General features: G+C 36.8%; 3 protein-coding genes across 3 annotated transcripts; all 3 read left to right on the top strand.

The window, feature by feature from the left end:
- Window positions 1–335: 335 nt before the first annotated feature.
- On the top strand, window positions 336–8,542 carry LOC116302967 (uncharacterized). The gene is made up of 3 exons (XM_031712403.2): window positions 336–2,735; window positions 4,049–4,559; window positions 4,842–8,542. Exons 1-3 carry the CDS (start codon window positions 492–494, stop codon window positions 5,171–5,173), a joined length of 3,087 nt encoding a protein of 1,028 aa, XP_031568263.1. The 5' UTR covers window positions 336–491; the 3' UTR covers window positions 5,174–8,542.
- A 123-nt stretch (window positions 8,543–8,665) lies between these two features.
- LOC116302968 (solute carrier family 35 member G1) lies at window positions 8,666–11,943 on the top strand. Its single transcript, XM_089027701.1, has 3 exons — window positions 8,666–9,748; window positions 10,871–11,092; window positions 11,415–11,943. The coding sequence occupies exons 1-3, from the start codon at window positions 9,064–9,066 to the stop codon at window positions 11,648–11,650; spliced, it is 1,143 nt and encodes a 380-aa protein (XP_088883827.1). The 5' UTR covers window positions 8,666–9,063; the 3' UTR covers window positions 11,651–11,943.
- A 255-nt stretch (window positions 11,944–12,198) lies between these two features.
- On the top strand, window positions 12,199–18,308 carry LOC116302958 (abl interactor 2). The gene is made up of 5 exons (XM_031712387.2): window positions 12,199–12,571; window positions 13,438–13,600; window positions 14,228–14,641; window positions 15,312–15,500; window positions 16,332–18,308. The coding sequence occupies exons 1-5, from the start codon at window positions 12,233–12,235 to the stop codon at window positions 16,496–16,498; spliced, it is 1,272 nt and encodes a 423-aa protein (XP_031568247.2). The 5' UTR covers window positions 12,199–12,232; the 3' UTR covers window positions 16,499–18,308.
- The last annotated feature ends 442 nt before the right edge of the window (window positions 18,309–18,750 follow it).

Below are 18,750 nucleotides of genomic sequence, written 5' to 3'. Positions count from 1 at the left end.
ATATGTCGTAATCTCGGATGGGATGCTTGCAACTGGAAGTATTTATCCGAAGTTCGGTAGCATAGTTTTAAATTTATATTAATTAGATTTGAATTTTTTACTAAATTATACAAACGACCAAAAGGTTTTATTGTTTCGGCTAACTTTCAAGCTTCTAACGAAGTCCATCCCGACGTAGCTCGTCGTAGATGTTTCGAGATGACTCGCTCGTGGATCGCTGTTCCGAACAATTACGTATCTTTCATCCGTGGACATCCGTGTGTCCCCGTGTCAGCCCCGTGTCGTATTTTTCTAAAAATAGCAACTCCGGAGAGTCATCGGCTGCCTTATAAAACAATCGACGACTGTTTGTGCACGCAGCAAATTTGATTTCAGTTTCGTTTTGGAGGAAATCTTTTCCGCGTTCTAAACATACTGTTTACTTGTTATTTACCAAATGAATCTCTTTTCCAATTGAGAAGGAACTGGAAGAAATTTTGTTAACCAGGAAAATGGCTGGAAAAGCAAATCTTAACGCGGATATTCCGCTTAGCGAGCGAAGTCCCGATGCGAAGGTAGAGGATGCTGATTTTACTGCTGTTGTTTTCCGTGGAGTCGCTGATGTTTATTCTCCCGATAAAGGTATCGAATGCTGTTATACCATAAAATCGTCCGTCAAGGCGACAAATAGGGATTGGGTTGGTTTATTTAAAGTTGGATGGCAGTATTCGAAGGAACATTATACCTTTGAATGGTCGCCGTTCTTGGGAGCACAGGAAGAAGGTAAATCCGTTCACAACATGGTTGTTTTTAAGGCAAAAAATCTACCAAAATGTGATGAAGAATTCTATCAGTTTTGCTACGTTAATAGCTCCGGGGAAGTAAGGGGAGCGAGTGTACCATTTCAAATAAAAACGAAGGCCGACGAGACGGAGTTTGAGTTTTGTGAAGTAGAAGATGATGAAAGTATGTTGATGGTAAAAAATCGGACCGCCATCGCTGAGGATTCTTTGGCAAGAGCTCTCGAAGAAAATACCTCACTAAAAGTCTCTATCGAAAGGATGAAAGGCGATTTAGAGAGATTGACTGAAACAGTCATGGGTCTGGAGAAAAGAAAGGCCGAATTAAAAGCTGAAGTCAACCACGAAAGAAAACGAAATTCAATTCTTTCCAAGGAATTGGATAAGGCAAACAAAAAAGTTGGCGAGAAAAACGAAGAACTGGAAAAGTTGGGAAAGCGGATCACAGAACTGGAGGCGTCAGTCAAAGACTTGGAGAAAAACAAGCAGGAATTGATGGTTATTGTTGAGCATTCGAACAAGAAAGTTGAAGAGTTTACTACAATTGTTGAAAAGGAACAGATACAGTGCTCAGAAGTGCAAAAAAGTCGGGACAAGTTGGTGAGTGAAAAACTGCAGTATCTGCAAAAAATTGCAGAGAACAGAGAGCTTGTAGAGAATCTTTCCACAGATGTGAATAAGAAAGCTGAAGAAATCTCGTTACTAAGAGAGGAAAAAGAAAATCTGAACTCAGCAGTTGCAAAACTCAAGCAAGACGTGGAACAAAAAAATGTTATGATTAAAGATTTACAAGATCAGCTCACAGGTGAAAAGGATAAATTCCTTCTGGCTAAATCGCAGGCAGAAAATGAATCTGAAAAATTCAAAAAGGAATTGCAAATGCTACTGAAGAAGTTGGAAGTCAAGAACACTGAGCTCAAGGATCTCAAAGATACCGTTCAGCAGCTTACAGCTAAGGTAAAATTGCTGGAGAAGGAAAAAGATGAGGTTATGGATGCAGCTTTGGCCGAATCAGTTAGTTTTGAGAACAAGATCAAAGCACTTATAGAAGAAGGTATCATGAAGAGAGATGAGATCCAGACATTGGAATACGAGGTTGAAGACTTGAAAAATAAAATCGAAACAGAAAAGGGGAGAAATTTGGCATTAGAAGAGGACTATGAAGCTGCACTTAGAGGGATAGAAAACCAGTTAGAGGGAGAGAAAGCTTTAAACCACTCATTGTGTGCTCAAACTGATACTGCAGTTTCTGAGCTCCAAAAGCAACTAGAGCATCAGTTACAGGCCAATGCTGAGCAAAACCAGCTTTTGGAGACCAAGACAGCAGAAGCAAAAGAAGCTCAAGAAGAGCTTGAAAAAGAAAAGAATGAGGTGAAATCTTTGGAAGAGAGACTCGAGGTTGCATTTGCTCAACTCTCTGCTGCAAATGAGGAGGTCAAAGGACTGAAATCTGCTAAGGAGTCTCTCCAGACGTCACTAAATGATACCAAGGGAAAAAATAAAACTTCTTCCAGAAATTCAGCTGCATCGATGTATGCACTTCAGACAGCTCACACGCACCTTGAAAAGAAATATATTGAAGCCAAGAAAAGCCTTGAAGAAATGTGGAAAGAAAAGAACGAACTCAAGAGAGCTCTTGGTGCCATTCAAAGCAGTCTTCCTGCAAGTGATTTACGACATGAAATAGAAGATTTCAGAGCTAAAAATGAAGATCTTCGGGTACGCTTGAATATGGGAGCTGAAGCCTATAAATCAAAATTTATTGAATGCCACAGGCTAAAGAATCAGCTGAAAAAGCTCCAAAACTCATCATCGTCTGAATCACCATCTGACAGCACAGCCATAATGAAGTTACAACAAGAACTGGAGGAGGAGTGTTCTGCAGGAGCTGATGCAAAGAAAGCTCTAGAAGCAGAGAAGGAGAAGTACCAACAGATAAATGAAGAGCTTGAAGAGGTAAGGAAAACAAGAAAAATACCTAATAAAAAGCAAAGAGAGTAAAAACAATTGTATGGTTTACTACAATTAGATGTACATTATCATTAATAATAACTATTTATTGGCATTATTATTAGTTTCTTGAATTATAGAAGATATTCATCAGTCCTTTATGTTTTTTATGACTAAGCATTTTTTTAGTGTTTGTTTTTGGCCATTACTAAGACTACAATAAATGTAGTAGGTATTTGTCAGCTGTAATTTATTTTCTTGATGAGGTCATCATTTTCTTAGAAAGTGCTAACCTAATGGAAATTTGCTAGAATGGGAATAGGCAAGTTTTCTGTTAATTGAATATTGAGGAATATTTTTCACTGTGACGTCATGCCATCCAAATATCTTATTTATGTTTTGTTTGTTTTATCAACAAAAAAGAGAGTTTGCAGTCAAACTTTTTATATATATTATCAGTAAGATTGTAAAGTTTCATAAAGATTGTCCATAACCTAGAGAATGTTGAACCTACAACTCTTATGAAAACAAATGTTTGCTGGCAGCAAATTTTATCTGCCAACATACATTACTTTGTAAAATTCCAAGTTAAAAGAAATCATATCTTAAATAGTTTGTGCGCAATCTCCATGAAATGTCACTGTCATATAGCACTTAAAAAACTCATTTATAATTCATGAAGGAAACACAATAGAAATCATGACCATGAAGGAGGTTTTATATCTGATATAGATTCGTCTTCATTTGCATAAACTTTAACTTGGATTTTCTCTATCAAACTTGGTTTATTTTGTAAAGAATTCAGTACAATATGAGAACATACATCATCAGTTTTTTAAGCCATTCAATAAACTCACAGATCATGTTTTATCAGGTCTAAAAACACTCAGCTACACCTTGTGTTTTTAAGTACTGATAAAAGACTCCTGCAAATTTATTAAACAGTACATATTAATGAGGAGTATTATAAATAGTGATTGCATAAAATTTTTCAATTTGGATCCTTGGACGTGCATGCTTAGTATTGTTCTGAGTGTATACTTCAAATGTTTGTGCAATATGTTGGGTTATTTATGATTTGATGTTAAATTTTTCCAAACAATCCTTTTATAACCCTGTCCCTCGAAAGGAATGAGAATAATTTAGTATCAAAAGGTAGAGATACATAAGCATTCGTTTATATATACAATCAATACAAATATGATAATTAATTTTTAATATTTAATATATTTTTATATTTATATTTATATTTATTCATTCAATAGAAATTTCAATTGAATAAGCTATAACTGGACTTATTTTTCATGCGTTTTCAATAGAAAAAACTTGAGTTGAATAAACTGAAAGTGAGTCTAGAGCAGGTGGAGTCTGAGAGCCACCAAAAGGCATCCTCTTTTACCAAATATGAAGAAGAAAAGGCTGAACTTACTTCTTACATCAAAACATTGGAAACAGACAATGCCGAGAGAAAAAACAGGCTAGCCCAGTTGGAAGAACTGTTCCAAAATGAGAAATCCGAAAAACACAATCTCATTGAAGAAATAATGAACTTGCAAGAGCAGCTAAAAGTATGGGAACAGGAGAGAGATTTAAGGAATAAAGAGATAGAGGAAATACAAATGTCACTAGCACAAGAACAATGTGAACGTGATAAACTGGGAGAAGATGCTAGGAAGAAAATCCAGAAATTGGAAGACACAGTCCAGAAACTCACTGAAGAAATTGAACGATGGAAGAAAGAAGTGGATATGCATGTTGAGGCTGAGTCAAAGATGATTGGATCATCTGAAACACCTGAAACTAAAGACCAGTACCAACAAACATCTCCAGGTAGGTCTATCGCGATGTTACATTCCTTCCTTTTTCCTAAGCTCAAAACAAAAATGAAACCTAAAGCCTGGTTCACAAAGCATCAGAATACGAAGAAACATACAGACTCAGTATTGCATTCATCACCAAAGTGTGAAAAAGACAAGTACTGTTAATATACAGTATACTATTGAGTTTGTGTTTTCCGATTCTGATGCTAGTGTTAAGCAGGCTTAATTCTTTTAATATCATACCATATCTTAAGCATTAAATTGATATTAAGCATTGAATTATTTGTTACAGATCAAAGGTCTCCTCCTATCCAATGGCCCTGGAATAAAAGCTCTCATGGAAGAATGCATAGTCCATGCAGTCAACAATGGGTTCTTGTAGCAAGGAACCCAGAGGCCACCCCTCCCCCTGTTAATCCATATTTTACACCAGGACCAGCACAGGATCCATTCCATCTACCATCAGTACCAGGAGCACCACCACCATCATCGCCAGCACAAGTACCAATGCCAAGTTTGGATCAGCGTGAATGCCCAATTTGTAACATCTTGTTTCCTCCTAGTGCAACCACGGGGTATATTGAAGAGCATGTTAATAGACATCTTGATGGAACAGACCAGTAAAGATCAGGTATACAATATTGAAAAATGCATCTGAAGAAAATATCAAAACTCACAAGAAAAGTATAAAATTAGATAAATGCCAAACTAAAAATGTTAACACCAGATAGTCTGGCATCAGTTTTGATTAAGGTGGAATGTACAAGTAGAAAATGTAACCATTTAAAGCCACTTCACTAATAAGTATGTATCTTACAGGGGTTAGTTAAGAAATTGTTGGATTACTAATCAAACCGACAAAAGCAGAATTAAATATATTATTTCTTAATATTTTTCTTGCTACAGTAAGTTGTTTATGAGTACTTGTAGTATTTGTAGTATTATTTTAGACCTTAAAATGTTGTTCAAGGGACTATTCTAGATTATTACCACTACTTCCATGATTATTGTCTTGCTACAGTAAGTTGTTAATGAGTACTTGCAGTATTAATTTAGACCTTAAAAATGTTGTTCAAGGAACTATTCTAGATTATTACCACTACTTCCATGATTATTGTCTTGCTACAGTAAGTTGTTAATGAGTACTTGTAGTATTATTTTAGACCTTAAAATGTTGTTCAAGGGACTATTCTAGATTATTACCACTACTTCCATGATTATTGTCTTGCTACAGTAAGTTGTTAATGAGTACTTGTAGTATTACAGTATTTTAGACCTTAAAATGTTGTTCAAGGGACTATTCTAGATTATTACCACTACTTCCATGATTATTTTCTTGCTACAGTAAGTTGTTAATGAGTACTTGTAGTATTAATTTAGACCTTGAAATATTGTTCAAGGAACTATTCTAGATTATTACCACTACTTCCATGATTATAGTTATTATTAAACTGTTTAAAGTTATTGTTGTCTCTGAAAGTCGATGTAGAATTACAGTGCCAATGTACAACCAGAGACATAGAAATAAAAAGTAATGAATGTATAATCTAAATGGAAATACATGGATCAGTTTAGGCTCTAGATTGTCATGTTTAATAGTTTTTTTTAATGTCATATGAGTACTAGTGATAAATTTGGCTAAATGAAAAAAGAAACTAGATACCTCATTCACACCAAGGCTTAAACATGTTTTAAAGTGGTTTAACTAAACAGGTTTGGAAAACTATCTACGAACACTGCACAATATTTGGTGAAATAATGCATGTAAACTATCCTTTGTCTTGCTCTGACAATATTTTAGAAAGTTTCATTAAATTGTAGATTTCTAGTTTCTCATTTTTTTTCCTAATGAAAATATGGTTTAACTAAACATGTTTAGGTGTGAATAGGGTATAAATCTGAAAAAGTAAAAAACATGATAATTTTTCAATGTATCTTTTGAACTTCAGTGGGGGCCACCCTTGTGGCAACAGATACCCACATTGGCTTGGGTTAGTAATAAATTTTTAATTAAACAGTGCATGTAAAAATTAGAACAAACCTAAAAATACTGAAAATATATTAATTAAATACACTGACTTATAGGAAATAATATTGAACTAATACTAAACTTGACACTAAACAATATACCATGCTTGATTTGTAAATTATGGTTTCCAATTTTAATTATTGATAGACAATATTTTGGTTTAGAAATATTAAATAGAGCAAAATCAATAACCTCGTAAGAAAGATTTACAGTTTCTTACAGTAGCTTTAATGTTTCACTTATCAAAAAATGGATTGCACAGCATGTCTGAAAATCAGCCAATTGAGCTGTCTATTGTGGATAAAAAAACTTGATTGATTGATTGGTTGATTGATGAGGACATTTGGAGTACAGTTGTTGTGTCTTCTGCTTCGTAGAGGCGAAGCCACTATGTCATCAAGTTATGTAAGTAAGTCCGTAACACCACAGGAAACCCACAATTTCTCAATCCATAAACTTTGGAAATAAAGTGGTTGTTCTCCTATCGAATTATTGCTTTTTCAAATGATATCTTACAACACACATAAACACATAAAACAAAATATACAATTCCCATTACCAATGTTAATTTCAGCCCTAAAATTCATAAAATTGATATCAACATTTCATTGTATATGTGTAATTAACCTTTACTTTTAACATTTATATCTTTCTCACCAACACCGCTAATTCAATTACCTATATATCCTTCTTATATCTCAAAAGTCAGCTACCGACTTCCTCCATTCCTTTCCTAGGTAACAATAATTTCTTATGGCAGTAGCCACATGCGCTTATTGAGCACCTATTTTTTATTTCTTTGTATAATTTTGCATTATGAAATTATCACCTTAGTGAAAAATGCAATTTCTATTTTGCGTAACTAGTTCCCATACCCTAGTTCCAGAGGTGTTAAGTTTCAGACATCTACCCACGACTAAGCACCAACAAGGATAACACGGCAAAGCCACAAATGAAATAAAAATTTCTCTCTTTACACCAGTGACAGAATTTCTTCAATACAAAGGAGGAATTACAATATATATATATACATATATCTATAAGCGGCTGCACTTTTTGGGGTTACCAGTGATAACCAGTATTTTATGATTATTTACCAGAGTAACATAATGTCCATTAGTTACTAAGCTGTACATAGTGCATGATATCTTGTCAGTTTGTACATGTTTCCTGTCTAATTATGTTATTGGTAATCATAAAATTAAGCTTTTACAAGAATAACAAAATTTAAGATTTGTGTTTTATTGATGTGTGCGTGTGTGACAAACTTCATAATCATGAAGTGCAGCAAGGAACATATAGAGGATATTACATGAATGTGCAGAGCTAAAGATTCTATTTCTAAGTTTTTAAGTTATATCTTACGAGTTCAGCAAACAAGTTAGATATTACCAACATGAGAAAATCTCTCTCTTTTGTTTTTATTTTTGAGTTTTGAGGTGATTTCTTACAAGTGAGCACAGCAAACAAGTAAGACATTCTCACCATGTAGGGAAAAAATCTGTATCTCTGCCCGGCCATGTACTATTCTGTTTGATTAAATATTAAGATATCACCCTAGAAAATAGATATTTCATTGACGATTAATATTAATGATGATTGTATGTGAGTTAATTGAATAGCTTCCTTGTGTACGTGTATTACTCTAACGATTAGATTTGCATGGCTTATGAGATACTTCTAAAATTTGGTTTTTTTAAGACAAATTATAATAGGAAATCATTTAGGAAGGAATGTGCTTGAAAAACTCTGTCAAATGTAAAATAATGTGAATGTAACGAAAATCGCTCAAATTTTAAAACTTTGAATTTTATTGATTCTCCCTAAAAAGAAAAACACTATAACGAAGTGCAAAAATTTTGATAGTCGGAACAGGTTGATAGGAGAGGTAAAAGAGATTTGAAGGATTGTAACTTGTTGTAAATAGATGCTTTAGAAAAGGAATAAAATATAAAATGATTGGGTCACAGTTTGTTCTTTCTTTCTTTCTTTTTTATTTATTTATTTGAACATTTGCAGGTAATTTACAACAGAACACTAATTCCCCTAGGTGGTAAATGTTTTAAATATATAGAGCGGCAACTTATAAAAAGCCCATATATCCTCTTCCGTTCTTAGTTCCTTGAGAACTGTTCTTTTATGACGCATGTTAAATTATCATGGAAGAATCAACTTCCAAGAGTGGCATCACATGGTCTGACATGTGCACAACAAGTCTTGTCGGTTCAGCATAGATTTCCTGTCTTCTTTTTTATTGGTAAAAATAAAATTGAAGTCAGCTCTACTGACCAGTTGCCCCATGATTTCGATATTGCTAGGCCCACAACTCGAAACAAAGGTCCTTTTCGGTGTGTCCTGCGCGTATAGAAGGCTTTGTCTACGACTCTTGCGTCACTAGACTGCGACTTTGACAGGATTCGCATTCAAATTTATCTTCCTTTTCTTTCATTCCTTTCTGTCTCGAATACCTACCACACGCTGTGTGATGTGTTCTCCATTCTCGGCGACATACTGGCGGAGGGGCAGTACTGACTTATCATCCACTCCACTTCTGTCTTCCAAAAGAAGAAGTAGCCAATTGCGTAGCATCAACGAACAGGATGTCGCCTCGTACGACCGCGAAAGCGACAGTTTCCGCGCTTTCTCTTCGTTCGGCGAGATTCTTAGCCTCTCGAGACCACACGATGAACAAGAAAAAAGGCCGTCATGTTGGCGTAAATTAAACCTTTTGTGCAAATCTAATGCTGGTTTAGCTCTGACTACTCTCTCGGGGATTTTCTTTGCTCTCGCTTCGCTTTTCGTCAAGCTTTCCAACACCACCATACCAGCTTTCGAGATCATTTTCGTTCGTCTATTCCTTCAAACCATCTTCGTCCTTCCTCCCGCAATATATGCCGGTGCGAATGTAATCGGCGAGAAAAAACAGCGCATTTTTCTCACTCTTTTTGGTGCGTTCAACTTCTTGTCAATCTCCTCCGTCTATGGCGCCTTTACCCTTCTACCTCTGGGAGATGCCACGGTTTTTATCTCCACAACACCAGTATTCACGGGCTTACTCGCGTATTTTATACTCAAGGAGTCATGGCGCAAAACGGATGCCGCGTCCAGTTTCTTATGCTTGGTTGGGATTATACTTATTACTCGGCCTACCTTCATCTTTGGAAGTTCTAGTAAGTCACGGTAAAACTTATATATATATATGATTAATATTTATACCATAATTATCGAGGATATACATACTATCTACATATTTGAAATAACACCATTGGTAAGAATTTTTAGAAATTTTATCTTCTTGTGTTGAGAATATCTTACTCGTTCGCTGGGCTCACTTGCACGATATAACATCAACACTCGAAGATAAAATTCATCTATCTGCTCTCGGCCATGTAATATCCTCTACATTCTTTTACAATCCACTTGGGAGTGAAGATCAGGATCAGTTAGAACAAGAGTGTCAGTAGTATTATCTAAAAGTAACCAAGCTGAAAATATAAGGTGGGGCTTGACTGAATTTTTCGAATTACGTCACTATAGATCTTGTAAAAAATATGCTTCCTACTCTCCACTTCAAGAAACATAAACAATGCCCTGAAGAGGTAGCTACATCCCTCCCCTACTAAGGGCGGATCCAGGGTTTTTTGAAGGGGGGGGGGGGGGTCTCAGGGGTAAATTTTGTGGGCAAAGGAATCCCAGTCGCATTTTTACCACAGGAAGCCCATTTGACCTCAGGAATGACAGGGGGGTCGCGACCCCCCCCCCCCCCGACCCTCCCCCTGGATCCGGCCTTGCCTACCCCCTGCACCCCCTGGATCCGCCCCTGCTGAGAGGGCTGTTTGAGCTTTTAACTAGCGAAAAAAATTCGAAACGATCTATACTTTTGAACAAACTAACCGAGATGTGACAATCTTTAAATTCAACCCGGTTAACCAGTCGTATATGTTAGTAGTAGTTAGTCGATAATAAACTCACTAATACAGGGAGAAGAAATCAAAAGTAAGCAGATTGAGCCGTTGCGGTCCATGATGTCCGCGGTACACATCAAACACGGCCATATGTCGTACTACGAGGCTTTTGAAGTATTGACATAAAGACAATTACTGGACCAGGGTTACTAGGCTACTGGTGAACCTCGATCCTCCTTCCCCCTGATATTCTATATGTTACAAACATGTGTTTTAGGAGAATGTATCCCCATAGAAAATTAATTCTGGATATATAACACTACGCCCAATTTTGAAATTCCTCATCACTCTTCGTATTTATCATAGATTCAAGAAGTCACATGACAGAAACGCATCGTCTTATTGGCTACGTAGTGGCCTCGTTGGGTGCAATCATCCAATCAGCAACGTTCATCATGGTTCGCAGCTTGGACAAGTCCATCAGCTTTTACACCAATGTGTTCTACTTTGGTTGGTGTAGTGCTCTTCTCTCTGGTATCTCTATGTTCATCTTCCAGAATCCTGTCATCCCTGACTGCGGCAAGGCGAGATGGTACATGCTCTCAGTAGGTCAGTATATATTAACAATTTATACATGCACCGATCTGAGGCAATCGGGGGGAGGGGAAAAGGCGCACAGGTCGTCAGGGAACTAGTTGACCTTTTTTATGTAAGCTCTTTCAATCAACGCGTCAGTTTTTGGATGCACTCGGTTGGCTCACTCGAGCAAATGATTTGGTCTAAATTGTTATTTTGTTTGTTGCATATTTGTTGTTTTTGATATATGTTAACAAACATGGCGGCCACTGTTGGAAAGCTGCGCACATTATCTATTTTGTTTTACTTAATGATTATAGCAATATTAGCCAATGCGATTTTTTCCTTTTTTTAGCTATTTTCGGAGTGTTGGGTAGCCTGTCTCTTAACCGTGGCCTTCAACTGGAAAACGCAGCTCCAGCAGCTCTGATGCGCAACGTCGATATTCTCTTCGCCTTTGTTTTCGACGTGGTGTTTTTTGAAGAGCAACCGCATCCTTTGACTGTGATTGGAGGGCTGATCGTCTGTATTGCAACCACGAGTGTTGTGATCACCAAGATGTGGAGAGCAAGAGAGCGAGTGGAACTTTGAAGCGTAATGAACGAACGAACGAACGAACAAATGAGTGAATGAACGAACGGATGGGTGAATAAATGAATGAATAGGTGAATGAATGTATGAATGAATGAATAAATAAGTGAATTACAGAGAGTAAGCGTATGAATGAATCAATATATGAATGAGTAAGTTATTGACTAAATATTAAATAAATTACAGCTAGCTGCGAACATTCATATTTGTAATTTGACGAATCTGTGCTATTGACAAGAAAAATGTAGTGAGATAAAACTATTTGAAGCTGCTGTAGAAAATAAAAAATACGTGAATGGTCATCTTCTGTATACCCCTCCCCACCCTCCCCACCCCTCCCCTCGACATTCTACCCTGTCTTTATTTTTAATGAATATATGCTTTTATGGAGTTTGAAATTACCTGCCTAGCTTTAAAAATTCTACATCTAGCATAAAATAGTAGTTTATATTATTTGCAGCTTATTTGCAGATGATATAAGGAGCCGACGTAATCCCGAATGCTCTCCGAATATTTTTCGGTTTTTTGTGATCCACCCAATATTTACCCACAAAGCTATGCAGTCGGCGCGTTCCGTCCAAGATGGCGGAAGTTGAGAATATTATTCTCTCTCTCATCGAAAAAGAAATCCCTGAGGGGAAGAAAGCACTGCGAGATGGACACGAAAACTTGGATAGAGTTGCACTGTACTGTCAACAAAAGTACCAGGAGTCAAACAACAGGTACAAGGGGGCTCCTGACAAGGCAAAAGTGCGCGAAGAAACTCGAGAAGTCTTGAACGAAACGAAACAGTTCGCCACTCAGTCGTTGGCCAGTGTTGCTTACCAGATAAACACTTTAGCTGTCAATATGTTGAACTTGTTTGATCAGCAAGCCTTTCAGTTGCAGACTATGGAATCAAAAATTAACCATATAACTGAGGTAGGGATAGTAATCTAGTTTGAAGAGCATTTTTACTGCCTTATATCGCTGTTGTTTTTTAATATAATGGGGGCAACTTACGATATTCTTCGTAAAGATTAACCCTACTCAATGTTATAGTGACTTTTATGACTTCTAGTATCTATTTTAATTACAAGGATATTAGTTAAAAGTGACAATCTGGGAAGTGGATCTCTCTAGCTCTGTCCACAACATTATCATATATATGATATCCTTTTATAGAATCAAAATGAAACGAAGGCAAATCCCATGGAGAAAGGGATTTCCGTACACGCCGGGCACAAGTGACGTAATGCTGAAAAGTATTTATTTTAATCCGTTTGATCAACCCTGATATTCTTGCCAAGTCTGATTAGTAATTTTGAAACTACCAACCTTACTGATTGGATCATTTATGCCCGGCGTAATACATGTTGATTGACATTGTTTTATATTTAATCCAACCTCCATTTGATTGCTTTTATAAAAATTTAGAGTTTTCTAAAAAATCTTATACATTTACCATTCCTGGGTGGATGGCTTGATGCCTAACAGGTTTTGCAACCCAATTGAAAAGGCTGCCAATAGATAGAATTAGAATTTAGAAATTGATTTTTGTGGAGGGAGGAAAAACCGGAGAACCCGGAGGAAAAACCCTCGAAGCACAGAATAGAACAAACAAACAACTCAGCTAACATATGACACTAAGCATGCCAGAGTGGTGGAACATTAACAGTGCACTCCACCCATGTTATTCTACATTATTATTATTACCAATAACATAACATGAGCCAAACGCAATAAAGTTAGGAATAGAGTCATTGGGAGAATTAAAACTAAAACCAGTGCTTTCTATTAATTTTCAGATTGTTAATATCCACAAAGAAAAAGTAGCCAGACGTGAGATAGGGGTTTTAGCAACTAGTAAAAACACAACAAGAACCCACAAGATTATAGCTCCAGCCAAGCAGGAAAAGCCGGAAAGATATTCAAGAAAACCTGTGGACTACAGCATACTTGATGATGTTGGTGAGTAGAATTATTAGAATGTATAGGTGGCATGAGTGGCATAGCCTCAAGTTTCTTGTAAGTAACTCAATCACATTATCTTGAACACTATGAAGAATTCAGAAATCAAATCTGGTGGCCTAAGGTTTTTTCCCCTGAATCCTCAAGTTTCTTGTACGTAACTCAATCACATTATCTTAAACACTATGAAGAATTCAGAAATCAAATCTGGTGGCCTAAGTTTTCTCCCCTGAATCCTCAAGTTTCTTGTACGTAACTCAATCACATTATCTTGAACACTATGAAGAATTCAGAAATCAAATCTGGTGGCCTAAGTTTTCTCCCCTGAATCCTCAAGTTTCTTGCATGTAACTCAATCACATTATCTTAAACACTATGAAGAATTCAGAATTCATTTTCAATTGACTACTGAGTATTCCATATGCAACCCACCACAGCATAATGCCTAAACTAACATCATTGAATTTTATCAAACTCTGAACTAAAGTCTTAATCAAAGCCAGGGAACAGCTACCTTCCAGATCAAGCTTGAATTTAGCAATTTGAGTTGTTGTGAATGAGGGAGAGATGAGGAGAGCCCATGCACAATCATAATTTTAATCTTTAACTTGATATTTACAATTGCAGGTCATGGAGTTAAATTGAGCCAGTCAGATCGCCGCCAATCAAGGTCCTCTCGCAAAGAGAGGACACCTTCTGTTACAAGTGCTCAGACCCCTGCTAACATACGCAGCAATGTTCGTGTTCCAATCAAGCCACCACCTCCCCCTGTCCCACCTCCCATGCCACCATCTCTTCCTTCAGGTGCTGATACTTACGCTAGCATTGGAAACACAGAGCATATCCCTCCACCTCCTCCTCAAGTACATAGTTCACAAATGGTCACTCCAAATAAGGTGGTTGTTCAGCCTCCTGTGGCTCCACCACCACCACCTATGGTAGGAGGAGGACCTTCCCCTCCACCACCCCCTCTATTCCCTTCGAATACCAACCTACCACCCCCTGAAGACCAAGGAGAAGAAACTTATGAAGCTGTTGATGGTAAGAATCTTCCAGTACATACTCAAAGTGGCTTTCTAATGGATGGGAAAAGTATGGTACTAACTCCCTGTATCTATTAGCCATTCCAAGGTTGAGCAAAAAGCAGCGTTGATTTGGTATTGCAGTGCATTCTGGCAATGTTTTAGTGGAAAAATGTCCAAGATGTTGTCTATTTTGTCTCATAACAAAATAGATTTAAATTTACTTCCATCCAATTACTCCGAGTATGTGCTTTTAAAGTAGTAATTTAAGTTGACATTGTGCTAGAGCATCCCCATATTTTAAGCCAGGAAGAATGTTTGAAAGCATTCATTTTTGTAATATTCCAGTATGTGAGATAGGTAGGCTGGCAGGTTAGACAAGACTGTTGATGCATATTTTAACACAGATCTAATTAGCGAACAGTACACCATGACCATGTCACTTACAAAGATGCTGCACTTCCAGCACCTGTAATGGACCAAATTCGGTTGGGCATAATATTTAGCCATTTCAGACCACATGTCATTCTCTTAAGAATAAGATTCTCTTGAGTTGTATCCATATTCATGTGTCTTCTCATGCACAACCATTAAACAAAGAAATGATACTCTAGGGAATGACACATGGTCTGAAATGGGAAAATAGCAGATTAGGTCTTTACTAGAATAATGCCTGTTTTTGTTTCCAGATATGATGAGTCCACCTCCACCACCCCCTCCCCCAGAGGACTTTTACAATACGCCCTCCTCACTTCCTATGCCGTTGCCACCTGAAGAGGGCTGGTATGACGTTGCACCACCCGTAAGCTCTCCACAAATGCCTCCACCACCACCTCCAATGATAGAAAGTGGTGCTCCTGCTGAATACCTAGAAAAAGGTTTGTAAAATGCACTTGTTCACTTAAAACTAATGCATGAGTTGAGATGAATAGGTATTGGTTAAATAGGCCATTTGCTATAAATAGTTCCATGCTGATATATCACTTTGCTAACAAAACAACTCAGCCAAAGGTCTATTGGGGGAAGGACCTACTGGATGGCAAACAGACTTTGAAATGCTTTGTATCCTGAAATTGAAAGTATCTTATAAAGAAAAAAAAATGACAGTCTGGATTATTTTCTGCAATTGGCCTATTAAGTTAGGTTTTACATTTTGGGTCAAGAATGTTCATAATTTATGAGGTGGGGGAGCTATGTGGAGGCAAACCATTTTCTCTGGTAACAATAATGGGGATGGGGGGGGGGGGGGGAGGGGGGATTGTAAATATTTTTGAAAATTTAATATTTCATGTCTATTGAAAGTCTGGAGCCAAGGAAGGTCACTGATAATATGTTATGTTAAAGTGGGGGATAACCAAATATACTAAATTATTATTTAACCTTCAAATTTTATCAATACCCTGGAACAACCTCTGGGGTGATCTAAGTCAGGGCACAGCTAAATCACAGATCAAATCCTGAAACAATCTCTTGGCTGATCTAAGTCATGGCATGGCTTAATCACAGATCAAATCCTGAAACAACCTCCATGCTGATCTAAGTCAGGGCATGGCTATGGTAAATCACAGATAGAATCCTGAAACAATCTCTGGACTGATCTAAGTTAGGGCACCACCAGCTCACAGTCTGAACGTTCCTTGGGGATGGTGAGGAGACCCAGTTGAAATCAAAAATTTCCATCAAAAATTCTATATATTTTCTATTTGCAGTTTTGGCTCTTTATGACTATACAGCAATGAGAGAAGATGAGTTAACCTTCACAGAAAACACCATTATTTATGTTGTCAAGAAAAATGATGATGGATGGTATGAAGGAGTGACTGAAGAATCTGGACAAAGTGGGCTGTTTCCTGGAAATTATGTGGAAGCTGTTTAATATGGTGCCTAGAAATATTTTTTTAATCAACTATTAGTATTGTTTGTTTTTTCTCTCTCTGAATAATTTTCACTGTCTATCACATTATTTTACAGTGCAACTACTGTAACTGGGGCCACTTAGACCAGTTAGGCAAGAGAACCAATTAAAATGTAGAATGAAAACAATACATTATAACTTTTGGTAGTGGAGCCAATCAGAAACCTAGAGTGCATGAGAATTGTAATTTGACCCTGATGTTACATGTAGACAACTAGATATCCATCGTCATATTCTCGTGGAATTAAAATGTTGAAAGGCTATTGTTTTCTGCTGCTTTCTGATTGGCTCCTCTATATGCCCTAAGTGGGATTGTATTGTTTTAATTCTACAATTTGATTGGTTCTCACTGTCTAAGTGACCCTGGTTATAGTAGTTGCACTGTAACTAGCTTAACTGGCAATACCCCAGTCATTTGGTACTTGAAAAAGCATTACTGATTCTTATTACTCCAATTTTGAGTTGATTTCTCATCCTCTGCCTCCAAATATTCTCAAGTCAAAAAAGGCACTTGTATATGTATCTGTACATATTCTGTATCCTGAGTTATGGGTGGTTTAGTATATGTTACATGAGTAAGGAGAACTCAGAATTGGGATATTTAATTGTAAAATTTCTTATTTTTCTATCAGCTTTATCAATTTACATAATTTTGTACAAAATGCCATGGTTCAGGCACACTGCTGTATGTGAAGTCTTTTTGAGTTCCCTGGATGAGGACATCAGGAAGACTTATGGGAGAGGGGGGTAAGGATTGAAACAGGTACGACAATGAAATGCAGTGACCCAGTCTTAAATATTCAAATTATTGCAGTCGTTCTTAATAGATTAGTCATGGCAGCAAATTAGGTTTGGGCTAGAGAGCTGCTATGTAGACTGAGGTGAATGTCAATCTCATTTCCGTAAATTCCATAGGCATGTGCACTTGAAAGCTTCATGTTTTCTGACAGTGTCATGGAAACACCTTGATTGACATGCACTGAAACCCTATTTAGCCATGATTGCAAAATCGTATGATTCTATGCATGTAAACACACTGGTTTGGAAGTGATCTCAATAAGCATAAGATGTGACAAACTTTGCTTTGATTTTCTCCAAGAAATATTAATAGTTAGGAAAGGCATTTCACGAAACACATCCTCTATCCCACTCAACTCAAAGTTGGCTAAGAAACCTGACTGACAATCAGTACTTATTTTCAGCCCTCCTCTCAGTCTCCTCTGCAGGCAAACTGTAATCAGGTTTCTGGCTTACAGTCCCTTTGATGTTAACAACACAGGACTCCCAAAAAGGGTAAAGCAAGAGTTCTAAATTCCAACTCGAACAATAACAAACCAATATCATTGCAGCAGTTTTCCCAGTGAAATTAAAATCTTAGCCCTCAAGCAACAGCTACACAGTATGTTATAAAGAGCACTGCAATTTTCTTTTCACAGGACAGCAAACAATTAAACACTTCATAATATATTTTCCATGAGTTAAGTTCTGAAATAATTTAGCTAATTTGTTTAGCTTGTGGGGAATAGCAACGATAACTTAGGGGAGTCGGAACCATGTGTTGTCTGCAGAGGAGACAGTGTTTGAATATGGGAGGATAAAACATAATTTTTTAATGAACTATTGCTTGAACATTCACAAGGTAGGGCCCTAGTAATTGTATGAATAATTGTAAATAAGAACATATATTTTTGCAGGCATAACAGTTAAAAGCACTTTTAATTAGCAACAAAAACAATTATAACAAAATAAAGCTTAAATATTTTATATCAAAGGCCTGACTTTGCTATTATTATTATTATCATTATCTTATGAAAAAATAATATTAAAGAGTGATGGGAGGCAAGCTTCTACGACTCCAAGAATAAACGTATGGATAATTTGCATCCGTAAGCCTTTGCAGATTCTTGTTTTTGGAAAGAATACTGCAAAAGCTTATGAGCAATAAGCACATAGCTCATGTTACCATCAGATAGAAATGTTTTGACAATTTTCATAGAATTATATATAATTGTATCCAATTTAGCTTGATGGTATCCAATGTTCCATTTTACAGTTACATTCAGTGACCATGAATAATAGTTCAAGTTGAGGTTAGAGTTTCTGCACATACAAAAACTATACTATTTATCATGATTGGCAACTCCACTTGGAACTATTATTTGTGTTCGATGAACGGAACTGTAAAATGGAGCATTGATATCAATGATTCAACT

Source organism: Actinia tenebrosa, unplaced genomic scaffold, assembly GCF_029948245.1.
Source record: "Actinia tenebrosa isolate PJP-AT-01 unplaced genomic scaffold, QUT_ActTen_1.0 PGA_scaffold11__36_contigs__length_13525064, whole genome shotgun sequence".
Lineage (NCBI taxonomy): Eukaryota > Metazoa > Cnidaria > Anthozoa > Actiniaria > Actiniidae > Actinia > Actinia tenebrosa.
The sequence above is the reverse complement of the archived record's forward strand: the minus strand, read 5'-3'. Positions and strand labels throughout refer to the sequence as shown.

Excerpts from the sequence above, each read along its gene's own strand:
- LOC116302967 (XM_031712403.2), top strand. The coding sequence starts at position 492 with ATGGCTGGAAAAGCAAATCTTAACGCGGATATTCCGCTTAGCGAGCGA. Across the intron at positions 2,736-4,048 it reads TAAATGAAGAGCTTGAAGAG|AAAAAACTTGAGTTGAATAA; the intron begins GTAAGGAAAACA and ends CGTTTTCAATAG. Across the intron at positions 4,560-4,841 it reads GTACCAACAAACATCTCCAG|ATCAAAGGTCTCCTCCTATC; the intron begins GTAGGTCTATCG and ends TATTTGTTACAG.
- LOC116302968 (XM_089027701.1), top strand. The coding sequence starts at position 9,064 with ATGTGTTCTCCATTCTCGGCGACATACTGGCGGAGGGGCAGTACTGAC. Across the intron at positions 9,749-10,870 it reads CTTCATCTTTGGAAGTTCTA|AAACGCATCGTCTTATTGGC; the intron begins GTAAGTCACGGT and ends GTCACATGACAG. Across the intron at positions 11,093-11,414 it reads ATGGTACATGCTCTCAGTAG|CTATTTTCGGAGTGTTGGGT; the intron begins GTCAGTATATAT and ends TCCTTTTTTTAG.
- LOC116302958 (XM_031712387.2), top strand. The coding sequence starts at position 12,233 with ATGGCGGAAGTTGAGAATATTATTCTCTCTCTCATCGAAAAAGAAATC. Across the intron at positions 12,572-13,437 it reads AAATTAACCATATAACTGAG|ATTGTTAATATCCACAAAGA; the intron begins GTAGGGATAGTA and ends ATTAATTTTCAG. Across the intron at positions 13,601-14,227 it reads CAGCATACTTGATGATGTTG|GTCATGGAGTTAAATTGAGC; the intron begins GTGAGTAGAATT and ends TTACAATTGCAG.